This window comes from Poecile atricapillus, chromosome 4 (assembly GCF_030490865.1).
Source record: "Poecile atricapillus isolate bPoeAtr1 chromosome 4, bPoeAtr1.hap1, whole genome shotgun sequence".
Classification (NCBI taxonomy): domain Eukaryota; kingdom Metazoa; phylum Chordata; class Aves; order Passeriformes; family Paridae; genus Poecile; species Poecile atricapillus.
Genome location: NC_081252.1, coordinates 6,963,252 through 6,986,644, shown reverse-complemented (window position 1 = coordinate 6,986,644; position 23,393 = coordinate 6,963,252). Strand labels below are relative to the sequence as shown.

The 23,393-nt window shown below is 42.3% G+C and overlaps 2 protein-coding genes and 1 non-coding gene across 3 annotated transcripts in view; 2 read left to right on the top strand and 1 right to left on the bottom strand.

The window, feature by feature from the left end:
* The window catches only part of LOC131578480 (bifunctional heparan sulfate N-deacetylase/N-sulfotransferase 3), a 52,129-nt gene extending 45,744 nt beyond the window's left edge, over positions 1 to 6,385 (top strand). The window contains exons 12-14 of the mRNA XM_058837189.1: positions 971 to 1,080; positions 1,539 to 1,641; positions 2,827 to 6,385. Of these exons, the coding sequence (XP_058693172.1) occupies positions 971 to 1,080; positions 1,539 to 1,641; positions 2,827 to 2,946 (333 nt within the window). The 3' untranslated portion in view covers positions 2,947 to 6,385. The remainder of the gene's footprint in view (positions 1 to 970; positions 1,081 to 1,538; positions 1,642 to 2,826) is intronic.
* A 2,174-nt stretch (positions 6,386 to 8,559) lies between these two features.
* Positions 8,560 to 8,688, top strand: LOC131579384 (small nucleolar RNA SNORA24). The gene has a single exon (XR_009277701.1). It is a non-coding gene; the product is annotated as a small nucleolar RNA SNORA24 (small nucleolar RNA).
* A 2,790-nt stretch (positions 8,689 to 11,478) lies between these two features.
* The window catches only part of PRSS12 (serine protease 12), a 33,239-nt gene continuing 21,324 nt past the window's right edge, over positions 11,479 to 23,393 (bottom strand). The window contains exons 9-13 of the mRNA XM_058837190.1: positions 21,574 to 21,779; positions 20,802 to 20,880; positions 18,759 to 18,881; positions 15,620 to 15,900; positions 11,479 to 14,042 (exon numbers count right to left, since the gene is read on the bottom strand). Coding sequence (XP_058693173.1) covers positions 13,735 to 14,042; positions 15,620 to 15,900; positions 18,759 to 18,881; positions 20,802 to 20,880; positions 21,574 to 21,779 — 997 coding nt within the window. The 3' untranslated portion in view covers positions 11,479 to 13,734. The remainder of the gene's footprint in view (positions 14,043 to 15,619; positions 15,901 to 18,758; positions 18,882 to 20,801; positions 20,881 to 21,573; positions 21,780 to 23,393) is intronic.

The following is a 23,393-nucleotide window of genomic DNA, read 5'->3' as shown; positions in this document are numbered from 1 at the left end:
TTTATATGTATAAATGTACATATACTGTCTCAAAAGTTTCCCTTAGTAAAACTGCTGCCTTCTGATCTTGGAGATATCCTACAAATCATTACCTTCCTTCTGGCCCCCTCTAAGGTCAAGCCTCAAAAGATGTACATCCTAAGCCCTGAACATCATGTGATAACAGCAGACCGGGCAGACAATATCACATGATCGGTATCTCCTTGGGAGATTTATTTCTGGAATGGAATTTTGTGACATTGGCAGCATGTCTGGCACTGCTCCCCACCCAACAGTTAGAGGGAGTTGGCTGCAATCCCAACCTTCTGTTTATCCAGGAGTCTTGTAGCTGAGACAAGTTGGCTGGAGTCTGCACCTTCTGTTTTCCCGGAGTGTGCCGAGGAAGCTCCGATGCATCTAGCTGCTGTTATTCTCCACATCCTCTCTTTTCAGCCAGCCTTGTATCTCTCTTCACGAGAGGCACAATGCTGTAATATCCTGACTCTCGTATGAAATTCTCCTCATTATGTTTTCATCAGCTTTTCTCCACAAGTAACCTGTGAATATTGAATAATACGCATTGTCATGCAGATTTTTGCCAGATCTTATGTCCCATAGGGATAGTGAAGAATCAGCCCTGATGGCCTTAGGTTTTATCTGGAAAAGTAGTAGCCATTAATACATTTTTTTTCTTGGCTGAGCCAGTCTCTCTCAATTTCCTGACAGTATTTCTTATCTTTCTAGATCCTTCACTGCTGTGTCTCTGTTGTCACAACAGCTTCCAATGCAGTATAATTTCAGATTTTATTAAAATGCTATTTACCTTGTTCCCAGGTCATTAATGATGATAACAATTAAGACTGGGCCCATTGTTATTTCCTGGGACAGTGCTCTCCATATGATGGAGGAGTTTGACAGAGGTGGAAGTTTCAGTTGCAAGCCTGAAAGAATGGATTTCAAATTCAACCTCCATTTATTTTCTCTGTTGTAGTTGCTCATTATTGATGGACAGCAGCTGAGAACTGACCCATCTACTGTAATGGATGAAGTGCAGAAGTTTCTGGGAGTCTCTCCTCATTATAATTACTCGGAAGCCCTCACGTGAGTTAATTAGTTCATCATTTTCACATGTTCCTCCATTGCTAAATACCAGCTAGTCTAGAATAGTCTCTATTCAGCTCACTGCAGAATAAAGCCCTTCATAGCTCTTTGAGCTGTTGGCAGGATGAATTGTTCAGAACACAATTTGGGGTTAAATTTTCCATGAATCGTTCGCTGAGCCACGTGGCTGTTACAGAAGTAGAGCTCTGACGGACAAAGTGCTGCTTTGTGAGAATTGCATATGAATTTCCAATGGATCAAAAAGAATTTTACTTCCATAAGTGGAACGCTGATAAGCAGAAACAGAAAGCAAATAGAATAAATTTCTCTTTATTTTTGGCATTAGCTGGAAAAACAGATTGAGTTACATCAGTCAGAAATGTAACATCCATTCCTTTGGATTCTGACTCCCAGATTTGGTCACACACAAATTTTACACCGCACAATGTTCGTTTCAGGTTCGATTCACATAAAGGATTCTGGTGTCAGCTCTTGGAAGAAGGAAAAACCAAGTGTCTGGGAAAGAGCAAGGGCAGAAAATACCCTCCTATGGATTCTGAGGTAAACCATGATTTTCACTGGCGTTGTACAGGGATTCAGTTGGCACACAGGGGACATGACACAAGCAAAATCATGAGAAGGGAGAGAAGACAAAATTAAGCAGGTGTTAATTATTTGTCTGCCTTTCCCTGCAAAGGAAACGTTTAAGGTGGCTGTGGGCTCCATAGACATTCACTTCTTTATTTCAAATGGGTAGATTAAGTCATTAAAAAACAACAGCAGCAAAAGCCCCCCACAAACTCTAAAACTTGGCACCCCTTAGCACATTAAATGTGCTGCTCCTGAAGTCCTGTCCCCTTTATCTTTATGGATTTAAGCAGCAGAAGCTCTGTAGTGTGGGTCTCTCCTCAGTCGTGATCAGATAGGTGTATTTGTGTGGTTCCTTGTCTCTGAGACTAGTTAGGCTGTGGCAAGTAATGCAGGCACTCCCATAATCCAGTTTTAAGAGGTTAGATTCTGTTTCTGTGGATTGTAAAAATACCCTCCCCAGATGAATGCTCAAATGGGAAAATTTCAGTGGGATCAAATGCTGCAGCCTGTACCCAAGAGCAGTTCAGTCTCCTGTTCCAGCTGGAACTTCCATGTTGATTCTGTCTTGTGTTGCCATATCATTTAGCCTGCCTAAAGTGCAAATAAAAACTAACAGTTTGAGCAGCAGTAACAATTAATGTACCAGGTAAGCTGGGACTTTATCTCACAGTACTCAAATTATAAATAACTTCACATCAGTAGAGTCATACTGATACAAAGCCATTGGGTGAGAAGGATTTTGGTCAAAGATAAGACTGTGTTTGTGCAAACTTGTCTTTTTCAACTCTAAATACTTCTGAAAATGTGGGTTCCTAGCTGATAAAAGCTTACATACAAAGATATTTCAAAAGCTGTTATTTCAAGCACACTGCAATAAAAGTATCTCCACCTTCAATGTGATTCTAAGCATACAAGACTAAGAGTAGAATCAAATTTTGCTTTGACTTTGGTGTTCATTTTGGAGAACCTTTGTTTCCCTTGAAATTACCTTTCAGAGCTCAGCTCCTTGCATGTGGTAGATGGCATAAAAAAATATAAATTGCATAAAGGAAGTAAAGTTTTCTCACAGGTCAAACCAACTTTGAAACCTCAAATTCACAGCAATTGCAGTACAGCATTTTATTAAATAAAAGCCTCTCCTTTTGTATCCATCAGTGCAGGGCCTTTCTGTCGAGCTACTACAGAGATCACAACGTGGAACTGTCAAAACTCCTCCACAAACTGGGACAGCCCCTGCCATCATGGCTGAGACAGGAGCTCCAGAAAGTGAGATAGCATTGGAAAAGAGCTTCTTGAAATGTCCTTCCACACTTCAGTCATCATATCTGAGCTTTCCAGCAGCTACCAGAAGGTCTTGTAAGATATACCTCTTCAAAAAAGTGTAAAGGATAGAAATTATTTCCATATGCTGGCATGTGGATTGTAAAAATACATGTGTTCCTTAGAGCTCTGGTGGGCCAAATCTCTCTCATAAACATTTCTGGGCCTGTGGACTTGTGGACTACTGTGCACATATGTGAAAGTTATTTACAACTGGTTTAAGTGTCAGAGATACATGACCTGTCCAATCTCACAGTAAATATTCACATTTTTATCTATCAGTTTTAAAGTATTGTGTCTCATGTAGGTTTTGTAGCCCTTTGTTGGACCACTGGCAGTTTTTTCTTAGGATTTGATTATGGTGTTGCATAGGATAAGATAATGTAGTACAAAATTCCCAGAGTCCTTCTTGCCTTTGGAATCAGCTTGCTAATGCCCAAAGTACGTGCAAACACAGGGGAGCAGTACAGTTATCATGTACCATTTAGCTGTGCATGGCAGCAAATGCACCCTCAGGCAACATCTGCCATCCACAGGTGTAGAAAGAAAACCAAACAGAAAGAAGCCAAACAGAACCTGTGATTATATCTGGTAACAACAAACAGTGTGGGAAGGGCCATTTAATATGTGTGATTTTTGTACTGACTGAGATGTGAATTACCTGAGCAGAAATTTGATTTGCTGTGTGAAGCACTCAAGTTGCAGTATTAAACAATTGTGACCCAAACTGGAGGAATACAAAGAAGAGGCTTTCACTCCTGCTAGCAGCCAGAGCCAAACAATGCAGTCTGGGCTTACCCTGCTCTGTAACTCTGCACTCTCACTTCAGGAGTGACTCCACTGAAATGAATGAAAAACTCCTAAAAAGCAGAAACAGATCCTTACTTTTATTGCCTTAATTTGCACCACTGTTTTTTCCTTAATTTATTTGCCTTTAACCTATATGCTTTTCCCCCCTCAGCCTCATCAAAATTGTAGTGTCTTTCTGCAGCCTTCAGATGACATCAGCTGCAAAAATTACCCAGATTTCCAGATGAAAATACCAGTTCTGTTTCCAGATAGATTAAACATGTTTGGTATTAAATATTAGGAATAAGCTTTAGAGGGGGACAAAAATAAACACCATGTGTAGTCATGATAGAAAATGACTACTCAAATCATGTGAAAACATAAATATCCACCCTTGCAGGCTGATGTTTATGTGGTAGTTCTCAACAATACATCTCTCAAGGCATCAGTGTGGATGCAAGATCCAGTCTCATCAGTAGTGCTTAGAAGTTGAGGAGGATCACTGGAAACTTCAGCTAAGTGTGGCCTTAATGCTCCTCACTGAACTTTGGCTCTGAGTGTTTCTAAAGGCATGAAGGATGAGTGAAAACAAACAAGAACTGCAGTACTAAATGCAAGGCTTTATGCAGGAGCTCTGTAATGTTTTCATCGTTTGTTTCAGGGTGAATACTTAAAAACATGCATCAGATGGTGGAAAAACTTCCTAATGTCTCAGTGCTGTTTTACGACATTTATGTAATCATGCAATTTAACTTTCAAGGTAATGGAATGGAAACCAGTCTGTTACTCCCTAAATAGAAAACAGATGTTGAGATCCTTACTGTACCTCTAACTGGTAATCTTTATTATTTATTGATTTTTTTGTCTATGTAATACGTGGTTTTGATAGGCCTGTAAAGAAAAAAAATCTAGACAAATTTGCTGTATATAACAATATTCTTTACGCAGCACATTTTTGCTAAGGGAATATGCATGACTAAGGATGAGGACCTACTAGAGTAGACATTTTTTAAGATGAACATTTGTGTTATTTATTAGACTGAGAATTTCATTTCACTTTAAATATTCAGTCATACGGATTTGTCTCAAAAGCTGACTTGTCTTAAAGTACTTCTTATTTGATAAAAGAAACACTCTGGATTCAGAACATCTGTAAAATGCAAATACTCTGCATGCTGTGGACAGCTTGTGCATCCTGCAAGCATCCATATAGATTTGTTACAGCTAAATTGAATAACTGGAGAAAATACCTGGGGTTTTTACCCTGTCATGATTGATTTTCCTCTTGATACAACCTGGTGTAACATCACTCAAATATTTCAAAAATGCAGGGATTGCACAAAGCTCCTGTTGTGCATTGCTGCCTCAGTTACTCCATGTTCTTCAGTGAAACATTGTTTTAAAATAGAAAAAAATGGGGAAAACCTTGGGCACTGACAAGTGCCTGATGTATTCAGGATGAGAACACAGATTGAGTGCCTCCTACATGCAGGAGGAGTGGCCTTCAGCCACATTCCTAGTTCATTCTTTGTTTTAAAGAATTCCCTCTCTGTCTTCTTGCCCTGGGAAAGGAACAGATTGAGAATGAGTGGGCAGTCAAGGACAGAGTGGTGACATTGGTCACATTGTCCCCTGGGGAATGTTACAGCCCATCTGTGGTCACCACGAGGCACTGGGATAATAAATCCTCCACGCCCACGGCCTTGGGTGGATTATTAGTTGTTTGTAAAAGGATGGTATGAAGCCATGTGAGGGGTTTATGCCAGAACTACTCTATTGAAATGCGTTCTTAGGTTTAAGAGGAGCCTTTAAAAAGCACTTTTAACATGCAGGCAGCTTGGTGGAGGAGGAGGAGGCCGAGCACAGCAAGCAGACAGCAGCTGGGTGGATGTCAGGGATGCACTTGGGTACAGCTGTGTAACCAAGGCACACCGCATGAGTTACCTGATGTGTAACCCCTTCCATTCACAGCTCACCTGCAACCAGTGTTTGATTTCCAGAAGTACATATCAGTATTAATACTCTTAAAAAAACAGATTTGTTGCAACAAATCTGTTTGCTAGTCCAAGTCAGATGTTTCATTGCGGCTGGTTAACACAGCCATGGTTTCTGTTCCCCTGGTAGGTAACTGCACAAGCGATTTCTTTAACAACTGCTTGATTTTGTGAGTTTCATCTTCATTTTCATCAAGGTGGTTCTGAAATTTGCTTTCTGCAGACATCAGTGCCATTAAAAAAACAACACATGGTTCTGAGCAGATGCTGACCATTTGGGGGTGTAAATGCAGAGCCTGATCTGAAATCACCTAATGATTTGAGTTAACATTCCTGAGAATACTGTGACATTTTCCCAGTTCTACTTGTGCAGAAAGAATGAGTTTGAATGATTTGCAGACTATCTTGTACAGAATATCCTTTTTCATTGCTTAAAAATGTGAAACTTCCTCAGGAAGAAATTAAATAGATATTTCAATGTTTATAGATGTAATACTCCTGTCATTCACATTGAATGAGAATTGCTGGAAACATTTTTCTCAGAGTTTTTTTTAAATAAAAAATAGATATTATTCTGATAGTGGCATGGTATTTGAAGTGCAACAATAAACTCTGATAAGAAAATGTAGTGCTGTGTGGAAGTGACTTTCATGTTCACAGAAGCTGTCCTTTTCCAGGTTGGTCAGGAGCTATTGCAGCTCGATGCTGAGCTACAGCACAATCAGCAGCACAGGAGCAGCATGAAATGTTTTCAGAAATGAAAAATACTGCTTACTCTTGCTGTGAGTGAATATTGCTGCTTTATGCAGCTGCTTGTTTGACTGGTTTTGCTTCCTGCTTACTTTTTATTTCTTGTGCCAGCACTTGCTAATGCGCTGGAGAAACATCTCCAGAGTTTGCTGTTTTTAAGATAACAAGGAAAATTTATTCAAATCATTTGCCTTGGGGATTCAATAGTTGTGCCAATGCATCAGCCTACACAGACATCAGAAAAGCTTTATTTGGAGAAACCTCTAAAGATGGTATGAATGTCCAAAGGAAAATTCATTGTTATCAACCAGTTCTGAACAGAATACAGAATCTGCTTAGGAGTGTGGGAGATAGGAAACCTACCCTAAGAAAACATTTCTTTACAGACAAATGATGCAACTTAAAATTAAGAATTCTAAGCTTCTTGTGTAATAGCCATCTCTATAATCTTTAAAAAAAAAACAGTGAAGTAGTAACAGGCAGTAAGAAAAGAAAGGTCCTTGTTACAAATAATAATAGCTTCTTGGCCTCTGTCTTCATCTACTTTCATGTAATGTTTCTTTTCAGTTCTTCCAGTCCACAAGTTCCTGGAGCTCAAAGGCAAAAGACACCTAAAATACACTTAAAATACACTTTTTTTTTGTCTCTCTGGTTGACATGGATGGAGAAAGCACAACAGTCAGCAAAGAGCAAATCCCAGGAGCAGGAAAGTGATCAACCTGAGTGGAGGAGGGACTCAGACAAAGCAAGGGTGATCTAAACAAAGATATGCTGAGCCTGAGACTTCCCTGGACTGACTAGTAATATAACTAGGATGACTAGTAATAGTTTAGGAAGCTGCTGTGTTGCAGTAATTAGGCGATTTATACTGGACATTAGGAAGCATTTCTTTATGGGAAGGAGTTCAGACACTGCAACAGGCTCCCTGGAGAGGAGGTTGATGCTCCAGGCCTGTCAGTGTTTAAAAATAATTTGGAAAATGCCTTTAACGACGGGATTTAACTTCTGCTCGGCCCTGAGGTGGTTGGGCATTTGGACTGATGATCCTTGTGGTGCTTCCCAATTGGAATATTCCGTTCTAACTCCAAATTAAGGTGTGGATATTTGGCCAGCCCACAGCTGCTTACATGGACTGGAAAAGGAAAATAACCTGTGTCCGCCTAGAGGGATAACTTCGTTTTCCTAGCACATCTTCCACGACCTCTGAGTTTTATTTTAGTCCGTGGTTTTCAAGTATCGAGCTGTATTACTGTAGCACGCGTGTATCTACACAGACAAAGCAGCATCGCTGTCTGGGATCACCTGAAGGTCTCCGCTTTGTTCTGGAGAACGCCTTAGCCCGTTTCCCCCGGGGCTGCTGCTCGCTGTGTTCGGGAAGGAGCGGGAGCCAAAATGGGAGAGGGATCGATCCCATTGCCCGGCCGCGCCTTCCCGCGCCCGGCCGAGCTCAGTGCGCGTGCGCGCCGCGGCCCCGCCCCCAGCCAGAAGCCCCGCCCCCATCCCGGGGTCCCGGCAGCGCCCAGTTCCCGCCGCCGGCGCGCGAGAGTCGGTCGCGTGTTGATGGGGTGCCGCGTGGGCGGGCGCGCGGCGCGGCCGTTGGCGCTGAGGGGGGGGCGCGCGGCGCGGCCGTTGGCGCTGAGGGGGGGCGCGCGGCGCGGCCGTTGGCGCTGAGGGGGGGCGCGCGGCGCGGCCGTTGGCGCTGAGGGGGGGGCGCGCGGCGCGGCCGTTGGCGCTGAGGGGGGGCGCGCGGCGCGGCCGTTGGCGCTGAGGGGGGGCGCGCGAGGTGGAGGGGAAGGGTGAGAGTGAGGGTCAAGGTGAAGTGGCGGTGCTCGCGGCTCGGGCGCCTTCTCCTCCACAGCGGCAGCGGCGCGGAGCGTAACAGACAAAAGGTAGGCTCCATGAAGGGGTGGGCTGCGTAACAGGGAGGACGGGTGGGAGCCGGGAGCCGGCCGTGCGGGGCCGGGGCCCACGTGAGGGAAGGAGAGAGGAAAGGAAAATGGCGGCCCCCACGTGGCGGCGGGGTGGGGAAGTAGAGATCCATGACTCCATGGGAGCTGACCTGTGGCTGACTCCCTTCCTAGGCATGGAAGAGCAGGGCCTTGCTAATTGGCATAACTTTTACCCTTTTGTGGGTATGAGTCGTTGACTGTGGCAAGTAACAAACCGAGTCTGCCGTGGGGTTACCCGTCTCCCACTTTCTTGGATTTTTTTTTTGTTGATTGGTTTTTCAGGTTTAAGCTATTACGGCGCAATTGTTAAACTTTTTTCTTCTATTTTAATTCCACAGGAGTGCAGAAGCTGAAAGTATGGAGATGTAGTTGTTGAAGATCCTCTTCACAGGAAGTATGTGTCTGGCTGTGCCTAGTAAGTTCTTTAGAGGTGAGATCTGGGGCAGGAAAAATACCGATTTGATAATTTATGCGTAGCGATTACTGTGCTGTGACCTGTCTTTTGAAATCACGGTCTCGGCTTGGAGGTTTATTTTAAGGCATGCTTCGTTTTTACGTGTTTTCAGGGCAGAAAGGTATAATCAAGTGCATTAAAGTGACTAGAAGGAGTTGGCTTTGGATGTAGAGACATTGGAAAACATAATCCACTATCCCTAGCATAAAATACACATTGCCAGTACTTTGCCTGCCGAGCTAGCAGCATCTGAATGCAGAAATTTCTCCCGGATATCCTGTGCAAGGGGAGTGTCTTTTTCAATAAACATGTGAGTTCTAAGAGAAATGTGCAGTTGCAGGAGCTGGCAGAAGTTAATGTCAGCAGCTTTACAACTCCTGGGAGAGCATCCTGCTGTTTAGTGATGGTTGCTGTCTTGTTTGTGTTTCCAGTGGCATTATTAAACTGCCTCAAACTTGTTTTTACAGGGGAAAAGCCCTCTTGAAAGAAGATGGGGCTAAATTGCACATGTGAATTCTAGGAGTAGCTGTGACTAAATCTGTTAATTTTCACTTAGGGTAGGGTGGATGTGTTTAATCCTCTGGAACTGCTGCCTTTTGGGAGCAGTAATATTTCTGGTTGTCCAGTATGGACTAGCAAAAGCTACTTTTAGGCTAGGTCTTAACTTCGATTTTTAAACCAAGTTAAAATTTGGAGCTTTGATGAGAGCTTCTGCATTCCATCTGATCTTGATGAAGAGGGGCTGGAACCCAGCTTGCCTCGACTGCTCCTGTACAATCAGACGCAGTTAGGATCTCATTTTGTGCTGCTCCTCTCTTTGGGCTGTCACTAAACCTCGAGGTACTTCAGCAATGATTTTGGTAGTTGAGTGGCTGTACTGCACCTTCAGGGATGGCACCTCTGCTCTGGAAGTGTGTTAGAAAGGTGACTTCAGTGAGTGTACCTGTGCTGCAGAAGCTGCAGGTAAGTTTCTGAAGTCTGGAAAAACGGATGTTGAAACTACAGCTTTAATTTTGGTGTCTGTGTGAATGTAAAGCGTTTTAATGTATGAGTAAGTCAATAAAGAGATGATTGTGGCTGCAGCTGTGGTTTCTTTCTTGAAAAACTGCTGATGACTGTGATTAGACCTACACCTGTTGGTCAGGATTACCTACACCTGCCAAATCTGCCTGTTCTGGGGACCCACCTTTTGGGCAGAATCTGTGGTTTCATGTGGCTGATGCATTGTCTGGGAATCGCTCCAGAAGCAGTACAGCTTGAATCAGAGGTAAGTGCTGCAGGGCAGAAACAACAGCTTGAAAGAGAGCTGATTGTTGCAGTTGCTGAGGGAATCCATGTTTAAGAAGATTGATGGAGATCCAGTAGATGGTGAATCATTGCACACTCGGACAAGATATTTTACTTAAAAGTAAATGTACTGTCTTAGTGAATACCAGCTTTGCTGGCACAATCTCTTAAGGAGTATCTTAAACATAAATTTTGTTTTCTTTTTTTGCAAGTAGTTGGAAAATGAAAAGTTAGAGGGAAAGGGAGGGTTTGAAAGGACTGAGAAGCAAAATCTGTGAAGCCAGAACTGAGATAAGCAGCGTGCAGTGTAATTGCTGAGGTGGGGATTGCTACTTGAAGGGAATGGAGCAGAACTGTGGGCTGTAATTGCAGCGTGGATTGGATGTGAGGAAGTGACTTTTGTTGGGGAGATTGAGGAGCTGTCATAGGAGACTTTTCAAGGGTTTTTTTTTAAGCATATAGTTTTTCTGCCCAAACGGAAGTACAGATGAATTGAATGTGTTTTCTGTGTGGTGCTGTAACAAGTGATAGCACACCTGTTCAACTGGTGGTGTGTGATTACTCCTTGCAGCCCTGTCATGTGGCTTTCTGCTCTGCATTCCAAGGTGGTGGCTGCCAAGCCTGGAAGCCAACATTGAGCAGTGTGAGTACTGTGAGTTCCCTCTTCTCCAAAAACACTGGACTTGTGTAGTAACCTCAGCACTTTAGAAATTACCACATCTGTTCTGCAGGGCAGTTACTTCTTTATCTTAGATGGGCAAATGCCAGGCAGACAAATTTTTATTTTTGGAAGTTGTTTAGGGTTGAGATAAGATCCACTTTAAGGAGGCTTTGTGTGTCAGTTGCGGTGATGTTTTGTGTATTCTCTGGGAAATAAAAACTTGGGAAGTTCAAGAGGGCTGCATGTAACTAGAAATCTTCATGGTGCTGGGGAACCTGGAGAGATGAAATTTCTTTGGGATTCTTTGGTCATTTCACCTGGTAACAAGTGCCAAGTGTTTTCATGGTGCCACCATTTAAAACCGTTACTGAACAGCTTTAAAAGTGTAGGATGAACTTAGGACAACCTAACTGCTCTGAGTTAAAGCAAAGGGAATGGGACAAACTTTTCTCTCAGAGAAAATAGCCCTAAGCTTATCTGCTGTGAGGAGGGTGCTTTCAAGAGCCGCCTTTCTCAGGTAAAGCCCACATGAGGTTTACCCAGCTGATGTTCTGCAGCAGCTGCTCGTGCATCTGCCGTATTGATGAGCGTGCAGAGCTTGTAGTCAGTGTGGCAGTTTTTATTGAATACTTGTACACCATCAGGCTCACTGAGCAAAAATGAGAACGGCGTAAGATGGAGACAGTTTCATTTCTTGTTAGAAACTGAAAAGGCATGCTCAGCATGGAAACAGTAGTGTGCAACATTTTAAAATCTAACAAAGCACTCTATTAAAAGCAAAAATAACGAAGTACTGTACTGGATCTAAACATTTACTACACTTAGTATGCCGGCGTAGTTCCCGCTCCAAGTATTCCGTTCCTGTGGTGCAGCTATTAAAGATGAGTATTTCCCCTGGATACAAGGTGTATATTGCACTAGGTAGCCTGCTTCACCACGAGTCTCAATGGGTCTTGTACAACAAAGCTCAGGTGTTAAATGCAGATATATTTTGACAGACTGACTTCCCTGCTAATTAAGGGCTATATAGAAGTAAAAACATAATGGTTTCAAAGTTCACTAGCACAGTGTTTCACATTGGTCTAACAGGAGGTGGTCACAGTACAGTGATTTATGGAGTTTTAAAAGTATTTCACACTATTTCAAATAGTGTGGAATTACAGAGAACTGAAATATGTATTAAAGCACCTCATGTACTAGTTTAGCACCAGTTACAGTAATTAGTCCTGATCTTTGCAAACCTAAATTTGGGTCGGAGATATTAAGGGCCAAATGTTCAGTCACATCGGCTTCTGCAATATTGTTGCCACTTGGTGTGCAAGTGAGTGGTCTTGGATATTTGTTACAAGAGCGGAGAGACACACAGCCACACAAAAACGAATGATTGCCCACTTAGAGCATGAATGCAAGCACCCCACTTGTTCACAAAACACCACACAGCACAGTCACAGCCAGTTTGGGGAATAGGAAATGGGTAAGCAGTCACTGGTAGTCACAGTTTGCACAATCACGATGTGTTGACACTCATCTGCCACACTTGTCACACCGGAGCGTTTCATGGCCCACAGCTTTTGGTTGTGTTTGTATGAGCACAGCTGTTGATTGATGATGGTTGTGGTGCCTGGAGCGTGGCCTTGGCCAGGGATTGTGGTGCTGAGCTGCCGTGGCTCCCTCCTTATTGAGTCACTTCCCAGGTGGTTCCCAGATTGGTGCCTTTCACTGTTATGCTAAGGTGGTGATTACCTCCTGTGTTCTAGGTTCACTGGACAGTAAGTTGGTTATCAGTGCATTTTTATAATAAGTTGTTAGGGATTTCATAGTACAGGGAACAGTATTTGGAAAAGGAATTGAACAAAATCAAGATGCGTCAGTGCTTTAGGAGTCTTTCCTTTGAGATCAGTCTGAACCAGTGACAACTAAGCAGGAGAGAGTTGTCTATTACTTTATAGATAGCATGGTTTAAGACTTCATAGACCTTTTCAGACAAGTTTTTGCTCAACAACTCCATTGTATGTGTAACTTTGCCTGGTAGGATTGACTGAGGTTCTTTGCAGTACTTGAGGAAAGGCCAGCAGTGCAAGGATAGGGATGTTTGTTAGTCTGACACTGTACTGACAGCTAGTGGTAAACAGAAAAAGTGAATCCTCCCCACAATGCTTTATATACTCAAAATTGCAAGTTTCAGAAATGTGACAAATGCTTCTTAGGTAAAGTGGACAAGTGGTTGCTCTTGCAGCTGTACAGGATGTTCATGGGGAAGCTGTCAGTGTAGTGCCTGTTTTGTTTGGGAATGTGCTTTAGGGACACTAACCTGCGAGGACATTTACAGACTAGCTGGGGATGTGATTATTGACCATTGTTTCCTTTCCCGCATTTGGTACTCAGAATTACTTAGCAAGAATCAGGCTACTAATGGTCTCATAAGCTACTGGAATGAGTCAGATTTAGGGGACTGAGTGTAAAATCATAGGAATAATAGACTAAATAAACTGGGCTGGAGATTGAGATCTGTTATTAATTGTAGAGAAGCTTGGAGCATAAATAGGTTGGAGCTACAGTCATGTGGGCAGTGAGTCTCAGCAAAGTCCCCAGCTGTCCTGCTCCAGTACTGCTCTAGCTGGCTATCACCTTTCCCCTTAGACACATGGTAACTTGTTCATTAAGCATTTGAACTTCTGGAACAGGAAGGACAGTAATCCCTAACTGGAAGGGTTGTGTGTATACAGCTTGGATTTAATAAAAACAAAAACACAGGAATCAGGAAAATGTCTGTTTCCACCCACTGTGGGCCCCAGCTGTGCACAACTGCGTGTGCTGTTCAAGTTGTGCTGCTCAAAGTTTGGTTTTCATTATGGACGTTCATAGTTTGGTCACACTTTTAATCCAGGGTACGAAGGATGATACTTTTGTGTAGACACCTGGGGAATCTTTGACCCCACAGCCGTAGCCCCAGGAGGTCACACCGTACACGACCCAGCTTTCCCCCGGGCGCTCACACATCAGTGGTCCGCCGCTGTCTCCTTGACAGCTGTCAACACGTTTCTGTTCCTGCAGGTTTCCAGCACAGAGCATCCTCCCTGTGAATCTCCTCTTGTAGCGCTCTTCACACACCCTCTTGGGAAGTAAGGGGATGGCAGCTTGTTGTAATGTTCTCGAATAAGCCCGTCCTAAAAAGGAGATCCAAATTACTGTCTCATTACAGTGGTTGGTCGTGGAAACTTAGATGTGATTTAATCAATTTTTGCTCTCGAATCTTCAAGCTGCTTTGTCAATTATATAAAATTACTGGAAGCAAGACTGCTGAAAACATCTCTGCATTAAATACAGTACTAGAATGCTGTAGATATTGTAAATGTAAAATGTAGGTGCTTTTTTTAAAAAGTAGCTTTCCTGTGTGTGTTGTCTGGATCTTTGCAAGGCTGGAGTTGGGTTTATTCTGAGCACTTTGTGTCTATGCAGAAGCAATTTTTGGGAGTCTCACACAGCTGAGAGTAAAGCAGTAGAAATCCTTCATTTCTATGTCACAATAGTCTGTGTCAAATCTAGTGTAGCTCAGCCTGAACAGGTGCTGCATCTTCTGGTGGCTTCCAAGTAGAGCATTCAAATGGATCTTTCTAGTTTTTTCCATAGCTTGCATTTCTTTCAGTTTGGAAGCATGGGAAATGACAGCCAGTGTTGGTTTTGGGTTTTTTTTAGTAAAATCATACAACTTGTGAAGTAATTATGATTCATAGAGTAAGTGTGAAATGTCAGCTGAGGTACTGCAATGATGTAATTTCTTACCATAAATTGAAGCCAATTACTGCAGTGGTTAATGCTCCCTGAAACAGATGTCCTAAGTTAGCAGTATTGCAGGACTTTGAGTGAATTATGTGAAAAGGCTAGACAGAGCTAGGCAATGAATTAACAATAGTTTTTAGCAAGAAAGCCACCCTACTTGTCCCTCATTTATTGTAGTAGAGTGACCCCAACATCTGTGCAGGCAGATTAGTGCATGTGAAGAGGAGGGGCGGATCCTTGGCCATGCCTTGTCTCCTTGCCACTTTGAGTGAGTCACTGCAACAAAGGCTCAAGTGTGGTTGCTGTCTTGCACTGCGTTCAGCACCATAAAAACATAAAAGTAAAACATGGTTATTAATTTGTGAAACATTTAAAGGACAAGGAATTCCTTTGAAGAGGAAGAATCTTGTACTGACCGAAAAAAACAAGTAGAAGCCTGGAGTGCAGATTGCATTGAGGCTTTTGTAAATTTTGCCAAGATGTTCTGTTACTTAAAGGTGGTTGAAAATGTCAGTGGTAACAAGGAACACTAAAATGTTGTTTGAAATTTTGTTATGTGCGTGTTTTCTGTCCATTTTTCTATTCAAATATTGTAATTTAAGTAACCTTTCTAAAATTAAAATGTTCGTGGTCTTTACCTTTGAAACCTTAAATGTGTTAGAGCTGTTAGTTACTGAGCCTGGCAACAAATGAGCTTTTTACTCCTGCTTGTCAGTCTTAATGAGGCCACTTTACTGACAGGGTCTGTGATTTAGAATGACATGGTTAATCACTGCTTTCCAAATACAAACTGTATTCAGTAAACAAAATATTGTCATTCCTGGTTAAGGATCGGGAGAGAAAATATTCCCCTATGTTAAAAAAGAGTAAAATGCTTTCATTTGAAGCATTTTCTTATTTTAATTATTTGAGGGGTTTTTTAGCAGCCTCAGCTAAGCAGATTGGAGCAGAGGAATGATTTTACCTGTGTCACCCCATCCAGTGATGAAGCAGTTGGGAGCAGTTTTGTGCGGTCGCTCTCTCCGCAGTGGCAAGCAGGCAGGGAGGACGTGGGTGCTGAACCTCGCGCACTGCTCCTCAGGCCCCTGCAGCCTCAGCAAGGCAATGTCGTAGTCGCTGCTGTCAGGCCTGTACTCCTTGTGCACCACGATCTCCTGGACTCCGATCTCCTCCTCGTACTCCTCCAGCACCAGCGTGTGGTAGTCCCCAACCCGCACCACGTAGTTGCGAGTGTTGTTGCCGTACCTGAGGTGGAGGTGAGAACAAACAGGGCTGGCTCAGGCCAGGTCACACCCTGAGCGTGCAAACAGAGCTCGTCACTTTCTCTCTCTTGTTCACGCAGCTAATGTTACCAAAAGGTTTTTTTTAAAGAGTGAAAATGCTTTCTCAAATATTTACACTGACATTTCAGTGTGTCCTAAAGAATATAAAATCCTTCTTCTGAGGTTTCAGGTTGTGCCATGTTCTTTTGGAGTATTTTCACAGCCAATTTTCTTATGGCCACTTGCCATGACTGACACTTCAAATGTATAGGGTGTGCATGATAAATTTATTTATCAAGGGTAACGTCAACTGCCAGTAATTGCAATGACAGCCTGGTACTGACATCATTGTGGTGCTCCAGATAATGACTGCAATGAAAACAGTGTTCAGGCCTGCTTTGTAGGTCAGTTGAGGAACTTTAGAGGCTTAGGTAACTTAATAAAAACCTCTTACTGAAGTTATAGTAAGGATGACAAAGCACTTGTGCATCACGAGCACCTACTGTGAAACTGACAGGAGGCCTGTAAATCTCTAGGCTTGTTTTGCATCTGATGTAATCCCAGTTTCTTTCACATCGTGGACTAAATGGTAAATACATTGGAGATTACTTCTGAGGCTGGAGTAACAATTTTCTGTGCCTGCCTTTGAAGATTTTTGTATTACAGGAGACACAGCCCTTCCCAGCAAAATGCAAACAAGGGAGTACTGTTAGGTACATGTATTTAGTTTAAAATATGGCTAAGCTAACAGAAATGTTCTTCCTTTTATTTCTCCCTTTCCTTAATAGCCTTCAACATGAAATTTCTAATATGCTTGTAGAAAATATTACCCACAGTGTCCCATCACCTTGTAACTTATGCCTTCTCTTTTTATACCATTTAGCAATCTTCTGGTCTCCATAGCTTGCTAAAGCCTGCTTGAGGAGCAGCAGACAAAGCAGGGACATTTCAGTTTTCTTCACAATATATAGCTGTACCACTGAATATTTATTCTAGTTGTGGGTCACATTCCTGGTTGCCTGTAAAGCTTTCTTGGTCTAATCCTTCAGGTCTTCCATGAGCAAAATTTCACTTCTAGGCTTTGTGGAGAGAGAGCTGCAGGCTCTGAGCAAGCATCCCTTCATCCCAAGATGACCTTCTGTATAGGATACATTAAGGGGTTTTTCCTATGCTTCATGTTTCTAATTACCCAGTTATTTTTTTAGATGTATAGACCTTCCAATTTCCCTGTAACTGTCAGAATAACTCGAGACAAGGGTGGGTTATAAAATAAGAAATAGCTTCAAACATTTTATCTTAATTTAAGTCTCTGCAAGAGTATAGAAACCAATAATTCCACTGTAGTATTGGTGAACAATTCTAAGCATCATGCATAAAATTATGCTAATTTTTACCCCCGGTACAGATGAGCCCACTTTGGTTACTTAAGCAGTGTTCCAATTTCCAGGATATGAGAAATGGTATACTGTCCTTTCTCTTGTCCATCTGCGGAAAATATGTGAAGAAGGCACTTGATCTATAGATAGCTCTTGGAACCCTATCCCTGAAAATCACTCTGAGATCATTTGGAAGTTGAGCCCAGCCTGTCCAAAGCCAGCTTAGAGCTAAAGGATTCCCTCAGTGCACAGTAGTGCATCCACAGGCTCCTGGAGCTGCATGCTTAGGTCTAATCACAGTTTAAAGGAAGCTTCTGGGACAAAACAACGCTTTGGTCACTGAGACCTCAGGTAACAGTTTCAGGGTTGCCTGTGACAGCCCCTTGAGTGGCTGCAGCAATCTGGAAGTACCACAGTGTCCTTTGCTCCAGCCATGCTGCTGCCCCATCCTGTGGGTGCTCAGCAGAGTATCCAAAATTGGCACTCCTTGGCACCGCATTCAGTTTTCAAGCCTGTAATCAAAGGCTTTCTCAAGAGCCTCAGGCAGCATCTTTGGTAATCACTCCAGAGATAATGAACAAGGAAATAGGAAGCCATTGTCTGTGATTTTTGATGAAAGCAACTAAAGGGCTTCCAGAGTTTTGCAGAAGCACCTGGGACGTCAGGTGAAATAGTAGGAAATTTTACTAAATTTGACTGTTTCAGCTTGAAATATTACCAAGGAAAGTGCTTTGTGATTTCAGGAAACAAGAAAAGATGTGCATCTGGTGCTCAGCAAAGGTAATAATACACTGTGCATTCGAGTAGAAGCATATCTGACTCTTCATTTTAGTTACTAGTGTGCAAAAGGAAAGGCTTAAAATCAAAATGTGAAACATTTGCAGCTCACTTGAGCAAATACCATCAAAACTGTAGTGCTCCCCTGTGCTTTTTTCCCAGCCTGTTCCAGTGAAATAATCACCAATCACAAGATTGAGCAAGTTGGTTCATTTATACTTCAGTGACCTCATCAGCAGTGAAGTCCTGCATTTAGTTACTGCTGTGATAGAGTAAAAACAGATCTACCACTGCCAAGATCTGTTGTTAGCAAATTTAATCCGAAATTTCACAGTCCCTATGTTTGGTGTCTGCTCAGCTGTCTTCACTATAATCTAAAAGCCATAAGCTGCATTTTTGTTGGAACAGAAAGTTAAAATGTCAGAAGTGCTGTCTATATTTTTTCATGAAAATGCTGAAGTTGCAAATGTAAATCACATGAAGGACAACACCCAAATAATTTTAATGCATTAGGGTGTTTCCTTTGTTTGAGGGAAAGGAGGTTGAGTGGAAGGGTTTTTTATAACCAAAGGCCAACTCTTGGAACAGATTTCCATGGACTTGAACTGTACATGAACTGTAATGGTTTTGCATCTGCCCAGAACAACAAAACATTTAAAACATGGTACACAGTTGAAGAGAGACCCACCTTTTAAAGCAGTGTGCAGCAGTGAGGACCCAGCAGCTGCTGATGAGAGTAGCACCACACAGGAGCCTCCCATCGCCGTGAGAGGATTTCAGCCGCAGTGCCACCTGCCACGGCCAGCCGCCCCTGCGGGAGTGACACACGGTGTTCAGGGTGCAGCAGCGGGGAGCTCCCTTACCTGCTGTGTGCATCCTGTTGGCTTGCTTTGACTGACACAGCTTTCTTACAAAATGTGCTGTTTATTAAGGGTGGTGAATATTTTATGTCCTGGCAACCCTCAGAATTCCATTGGACAATGGTCCACATTACTTCACAGAGAATTTGGGCATCCAGCACTCTTAAGTGCTTCCTCCCACAGTCAGCTATTTGAATTTTCTCTTCTCAGATTGCATTCATTGGGCCAAACATAGATTCTTTGGGTTCCTTGCCAAATACCATCCCAGTCAACAAACCCGAAATTTCCTGTCAGCTGGAGAGGGGAAAGGGGAATTTCTTGAAAAGCTGAACCCAGCATCCATCCCTTTCTTCATGAGAAAGGAAGCTGGCAAAAGAGGAGGTATAAAGTGACTGCAGAAGTCTCAAGTATAGAGGAGCACTTTTTTTTCAGCCTGTGATTATCTGTTTTCATAGTTGATCTGGCCATATTTGCATACCTATGAATGCAGGATGTTTGGGGTTTTTTTGCTGGTTTAAATAGATTAGGAGCCAGGGAAGGGAAAGGGAGAGAGCTGCACCTGTAAGCAGTGGCACCATCTAAGACAGGTAATCTGAGTGTTTGCTGTCCACTTGAATGGGTGTGCTGGACAAGAAGAGCTGCCAGGGGTCATCTAGTCCAGCCTCTCAGAGTGACCAGAGCCAGATGTTTTAAAGTAAGGTGGAGGAATTTACTTCTCATAAAGAATAAAACTATTTAGACGCTTCTCAGTTTTGGAAGGTAGGATTTAGTATGTTTTTTTCTAAAGGGAGGTGATTCAGACAGCTTTGCATTTCCTGGTACATGAGTTCTTTTCAAACTTCCTCAAGTTCTTTGTCTTAATGACTTCTTGTGACATTGAGTCCTTTTCTGATAAATATGCTCCCTTGCTTGATTTTGAAGCACTTCTGTGTGTACTGTTGGATTTTTCTCACCTTTTTGCTTCATCTAACATTCCTGTGCTGATTTATGATGAGACCAGCTTCCTTGCTCTGACTGAATTGTGCAATACATTATTTGTCACCATTGCATTTCAGCAAGTGTCCTTAGAACACTTATTCTGAGACAAGAATTCTCAGTCTCTTCCTGTGCAATGCATTATCTGTTATCTCATTTGTCCCTTCACTAAGGCAACTCATCCTACTTTACTTTATCTGGCTGTATTAAAATATTTTTCTGGGCTCCCTCTTGTTACTGTCCTTTGAAGCTCCCCCAGTTAGGCAGTGGGAATCCATTTGAAATGGATTGATCAGTGCTGTGCAGGTACTTTGAAACAGGTTGCACAGTCATGTGTAATGATGCTGTTTGTGTATCTTTTTGCAATGCCTTTTGTAAGATTGTGTGAATATTTCTTTCGTGTGTTAAGTCACACCTGTTAAAAAAGTAAAGTCACTGTCTCCTGTTTTTTAGCTCTGTCATCATCAAGGCTTATTTTGTGAAGGAAAATAAGGTCTTAGGCAGTGAATCATACCCAGACCTCTTCTTTTTGTGTGGGTGGCATTTAAAACCTTATACTACGCTGATAGTTCTGTTTTTATAGCTCACATCCTGATACCAAGATATCCTCTGATAAAAGTAAAATAGCTATTTTTAAAGTCAAAAATATAACCCATTCAAGGACTTTACCCACAAGCATCTACAGATTTTCAACTAATGCTGCAAATACTTACCAATTAGTACTTTTTAATTTCCTGCCAAATTTGCTTTGGGTATATTTCTACTCCTGCATTGTGACAAGTGAAAAGAAAAATAACAAGCCTACAGTAAAATTGTAAGTTTGGCAAACCACTTATGGCAAATACATGTCTTAGAAGCCTTATATTCAAAATTATTTGTCTTTACCAATTATTTACCGTAAAGAATTTTTCCCACCAATTATTCGCTTTTGTCGACGATGGAGTAACCTCAGCCCACAAACAGAAGCAAGAGAATCTAAACCAGAAAGGGAGATGGTAGAGAGTGTTAAACTCAACATGAGAAGTAGCCAATATTCAATGACAGTTAACTTTAAAAAATAATCTAAAGGTTGAAGTTATTCTGTATTTCATGGCAGTTTTTAACAGGCAAATTTTGATTGGGGAAAATAGACTTAGAAATTCTTTATAGCTGAGGTCTTTTGACTGGGGAAAATACAGTGAGTTCTTTCAAGACTTAGAAATCCTTTGCTAAGTTCTTAGCTAATCCTAGCTAAGTTCTTTTGGCTGTGATTAGAGGCATTTACATGTTTGCTTCTCACATGTAGGATTCCATAGGGCTCTTCCTTACTTTTGTAAGTGGAAGCAGACTTTGGCCAACCTCGCAGATCTCAGTCCTTATCTGAGGGTAACCTACACCTTGAGAAGCTGAAAGGAGCTGTTTAGGTTTTTTCATCATGTCCCTCAAGCAGCTTAATGAACGTGGCTGCTGTAAGCCATGGCTACAAAGACCCTGTTTGGACAGAGCAGCCTGGGTGCTTCCTTTGTGCAGCTGCACTGTGTAAGCAGAGGGGGTTCCCACCCCTTTTGTTCTGTAATTGTTTCTGATAAGACTGTTTCCTCTGTGAGGTGGGATTGTTCCATCTGTGTCTTCCTACCATACACTTGCTCACCTGGACCTGTGGGTCTGCCCCTCACGACAGGGTCTCACCTTTATTGCTGTTGCCAGGGACTTTCTTGCTGAGGTGGTCGCAGATGACCCCCGCGTCCTCACTGTGCCGGCAGTTGTGCGTCCCAATGTCCTGCTTAATGCAGTCTGCCAAGGATCTCTCATTTCCTGTACACTTCACATTATCCACGTGGATGGGGCCTTTGCCCTCACCGAAATAGGCCATTGTCCTTGCTCTAGCTGAACCTCTGCAAACAGAGCGTATTTTTTATTATTGTTAAACATATTGAGGCATTACTCTACGTTTTACTCAAATTTCCAAGTGAGTAGTCAAAGACAATGCAGTTTCATTCCAAACCCTGTCACTGTTTCACTTGATAACAACCATGTTCTCACCACCTCTCTTTATGTTGAAAAAAAAATCTGTGAGAAAATTTGCTACATTTCATTAATGTTTAAAAACTGCTTTTGTGTATCTGGTTAGAAGGCAGTGTGCAAAGTGTTTTACGTTGTATCAGCGTTACATTTCGCCATAAAACAAAATATGTGAAAGCTGCTTTTTCATAATCTCTTTAATCCTCGTATAAAGTCAGCATCTGTGAAAGCTAAAAATAATTTGTTCAGGTCTGATTCCCTCAGAAAGATGGGCCAGCTAAATGCAGTATACTGGCAGTGCAATAGGAGCCATGATGTACAGACCTATCAGTTGTTAGTGGTTATTGAAATATTTGGTTATCATGTCATTTTTTACAGGGCACCCCATATTTGAGGTCTAAAAATGCCATGTGACTGGAGGTGAGTTTAGTGTCTGCACTGCCCTGTTCTTGGGAGGAGCCCAGCACTTGGTGCTTGTGTAGCATTTAAGCATCTCATTTGGCAGCTCCTGTGATAGATTATTACTGTTAATTAGTTAAGGCAATCTGCTTAATTTATTAATAGGTGTTTTGTTGTACATGGTGTAAGAGTCTGAAAGAATTATGAGTGAGAGACCACTCAATTGGCTGTACAGAGAAGTGGGGCAGGAAGCCACAGGCACCTCTAAGTGTGCCTGAGCTACAAGTTTACCTGTTGGTTAAGAGCAATTTACTGACATTTTACTGGGATAAGGACGTATGGAATTGAAGGTAACTGAAATACAGGTTTCCATTTTAAAGGGTATTTTATAATTGTATATTGTAAAGTACTGCTTCTATGCATACAGAACTGTAACTGCAGATGTGATGAAATGCTGGAGCAGAGAAAGAGATTTTGACTATAAAAACATATTAGGCAAGCTCTTTTTACACCTCTTTAATACCTGCAGTGTTGGGGAAGCTATGTGAGAATGGCATGAAGAGTTTACATCCCTTTTTGAGCTGGGTTTGGTCTGTTGGGGACAAATCCTGATTTGTCAAACCATTTTCAAAGCTTGGTCACAGTGGAAATGTGGCTGGCTCAAACTGAACCAGCTCTCAATTGCCACATCCCTATAACTGAAACATGAAAGTGACACAAAAGTGAGCTTCCTCCCTTTTGAAACTTGCACATGGATAGCTTTGCCTGTGTGGATTTTTTCAATATGTCCTGAAGGGTAGGTGGGCAGGATTTCCAAGCAGGGAACATTGGATAGAATGCAGAAATTGTGAAAAGCCAGGAAAGAGAAGCTCCTGAAACATTAGGTGAGAGACAATACCACAAGGTCAACTCTCCTTACACATTTTCAATTTCTTTGGTTAGGAGGTATTTGCCAGATAATCCAGAACCTTGACTGCCTTTGGAACTGGTGTAGGACAATCACTGCCTAATGAGTTTACTGTGATTTGACATGTCAGTCACAAATAGTGTGACTCTTGCTCCACATGTTTTTCTTTTGTGAGGAATAC